Genomic DNA, 2,864 nt, shown 5'->3' on the forward strand with positions numbered 1-2,864 from the left:
TAACAAACCCAACTCAATCATATTAAAACCCTAATAAATCCTAGCAAACCCTAGTATACGCTTATAAACCCTACTAAACCCTAATAAACCCTAATAAACCATTGTAAACCCTAATAAACACTAAAGGCTGACCTCAAGGCTTTCTACCGCCTGGAGGAGTTTCCGGGCTGCCGCCGCCCCGATCCCGCGACACCCCACGATCCCATCTGCACGATCCCCAACCAGCGAGAAGAAGTCTAGCAGCTGGTGGGGCTCCACTCCTGCAGCAAAATAATATAAACTTAACGCATGCATGCATGCATGCATGCAGGGAGTGTGTGTTCTTTTGCTGCAGGCAACTGCAGCAACAAGCAAAATCTGCTGCAGCAGCAGCAGCAGCAACAACAGCAGCAGGAAAAAAGCACACATGCAAGCATGTATGCATAATTGTTTACTTCGTTGCATGCATGCATGCATGCAGCAGCAGCAGCAGAAGAGCAAATAAATTCGGAGACAGTGGAGACTGTCTACAGCCCCAAAAGCAGACAGCAGATGCAGCAAAACTCTGATCCCTTAACCCTAAACAACACAGCCCGCCAATCCCTAAACCCTAAACCCTAAACCCTAAACCCTAAACCCTAATTACCGTATTCATCACGAACAAACTGAGTATCTAGAAGCTGCCCCTGGCGGTGAAGAGCAAGCAGACTAACGCGGGGGCTCCGCCTTGGGGACTGATAGTTGTAGCGAAGCAGCTGCAGCAGACAAAAGGAGACACCAGAAGGAGACAAAAGGAGAGCTAAAAGGAGACAAAAGGAGACACAAGAAGGAGACAAAAGGTGCGTTCAAAGGAGACAAAAGAAGAGATGAGGAGACAAAAAGAGATAAAGAGAGGCAAAGAGAGACAACAAAAGACAGAAGGAGAAAAAGAGAGACAGAGGGAGACGAAGAGAGACACAAAGAGACAGAAGAAGACGAAGAGAGACAAAAGGAGACGAAGAGAGATAAAAAGATACAGAAGGAGACAAAAGGAGACAGTAGACAAAACAAATGCAGGTACAGACAAGCGAGATGGGAGGAAAGAGACAAATAAAAATAAAACAGACAGAGGGAGATACAGAGACACAAAGAGAGACACTGCAGCATACACAGCAGCAGCAGCAGGGGTGATAGGAGATGCAGCTGCACGAGCAGCAGCGAACAGCAGCGAGAGCAACAGCAAACAGCAGCAACAAGGAGCAGCAGGAATCAAGGAGCAGCAGCAGCAAAAGGGAAATAGGAGACACAGGAGACACCGCAGCAGCCTCATAATGAGGGGCCGCAGCAAGCGAAGCAACCCAGGCAGCAGCAAATGCAGCAGCACGCGCAGCAAAGGATTGCACAAGAGGAGACAGCAGCAGCAGCAGCAGCACAAAGACAGCACCTGCAGCAGGTCCTTATCTACAGTCGCAATGAAATCCGGCAGCAACTCCCCCTGCTGCTGCTGCTGCTGGTGCTGTTGCTGCTGCTGCTGCTGCTGCTGCTGAGTGTCTCCTCCGCAGAGACGGTCAACCAGGGTTGCGATGACGTCGTCTCCCTCAACTCCCTCCACCTCCAGCGGCAGCAATCCTGGTGCAGCAGCAGCAGCAGCAGTAGCAGCAGCAACAGCAGGTCGCAGCACACCCAGCAGCAGCTAGCAAACAAGGCAAGAGAAGCTCCTTACAAAAGCGATTCAACTAGCTGCTACTGCTGCTGCTGCTGCAAGCACTATGGATGCTGCTGCTGCTGCTGCAGCGGCCAATCGCGTAACGACTGATTCATCAAAAGCAGCAGCTAAGGCAGCAGCAGCAGCTACAACAGCATCAGCCACAGGAGCAGCAGCAACACCACGAGCAGCAGCAACACCACGAGCAACAGCAGCATCAGCAGCTCGTGCACCAGCAGCAGCAGCAGCTATAGTAGCATCCACAGCAGCAACTGAAGGAGCAGCACGAGCAGCACCACTAGCAGCAGCAGCAGGAGCAACCCCAGCAGCATCTGCAGCAACACGACTAGCAGCAGCAGGCGCAGCTCTAGCAGCAGCACTAGCAGCAGCTCTAGCAGCAGCACTAGCAGCAGCTCTAGCAGCAGGAGGAGGAAGGCGTCGTTACCAAGTGCAGCACAAAGAGCTTTAGCTTTCTGCATTTGCTCAACAAAGTCTAGGGGGGGATGAGACCGATGCGTTTTATACGATGTGGAGACAGCTAAACGCGATGAACGCCCTGTTGGGTGGTCAAAGACAACAGCCATATGCGAAGGAGACACCCGACGCCGGATCTGCACATACACCCCAATCGCAACGCAGTGCATGCATGCAGTGCATGCATATATATATATATATATATATGTTTATATATGTTTATATATATGCATATAAACATAAATAAAACTATAACTACATATTTTATACATATTATATATATATATTAATGCATGCATGTGTGTGCGTATGGTTGGTGTCTCCTTTTTGGGTGTCTGTCTCCTTTAATTGCTGCTACATACCTGAACAAGAGAGCGAAAGAACCCCATTAAGGCCCCCACATTGTCTCCTTCTCTATTTCTTAAAGTCGGCATCGCATGATAACATCTAAACATCACGCAGCTTCCGTCTACAACTACAAAACGACCCCCACTACCAACACCCGAACCACAACAAGGGGCCCCTTCTGGGGGCCCCTTCGGGGCCCCTTCGGGGGAATAAGAGAAGGGGGCCCCTTCGGGGGGCCCCTTGGGGGCCCCTTCGGAGAGCCCCTTGGGGGCCCCCTCTGGGGGCCCCTTGGGGACCCCTTCTGGGTGCCCCTTGGGGGCCCCTGTGGGGGGCCCCTTGGGGGCCCCTGTTGGGGAGACAGAGAAGGGGGCCCCATCGG

General features: G+C 51.6%; 1 protein-coding gene across 1 annotated transcript; it reads right to left on the minus strand.

Moving 5' to 3' along the window:
* Positions 1–132: 132 nt before the first annotated feature.
* On the minus strand, positions 133–2,864 carry EAH_00065040 (DNA polymerase I, putative; the record flags this gene model as incomplete). Its single annotated transcript, XM_013392903.1, has 5 exons — positions 133–260; positions 626–734; positions 1,403–1,587; positions 2,109–2,274; positions 2,500–2,864. Coding segments are annotated over 5 exons (953 nt in total), but the record flags the coding sequence as incomplete, so codon positions are not given.

This window comes from Eimeria acervulina, genomic scaffold (genome assembly GCF_000499425.1).
Source record: "Eimeria acervulina Houghton genomic scaffold, Eah_scaff2096, whole genome shotgun sequence".
In the NCBI taxonomy this organism is placed as follows: Eukaryota; Apicomplexa; class Conoidasida; order Eucoccidiorida; family Eimeriidae; genus Eimeria; species Eimeria acervulina.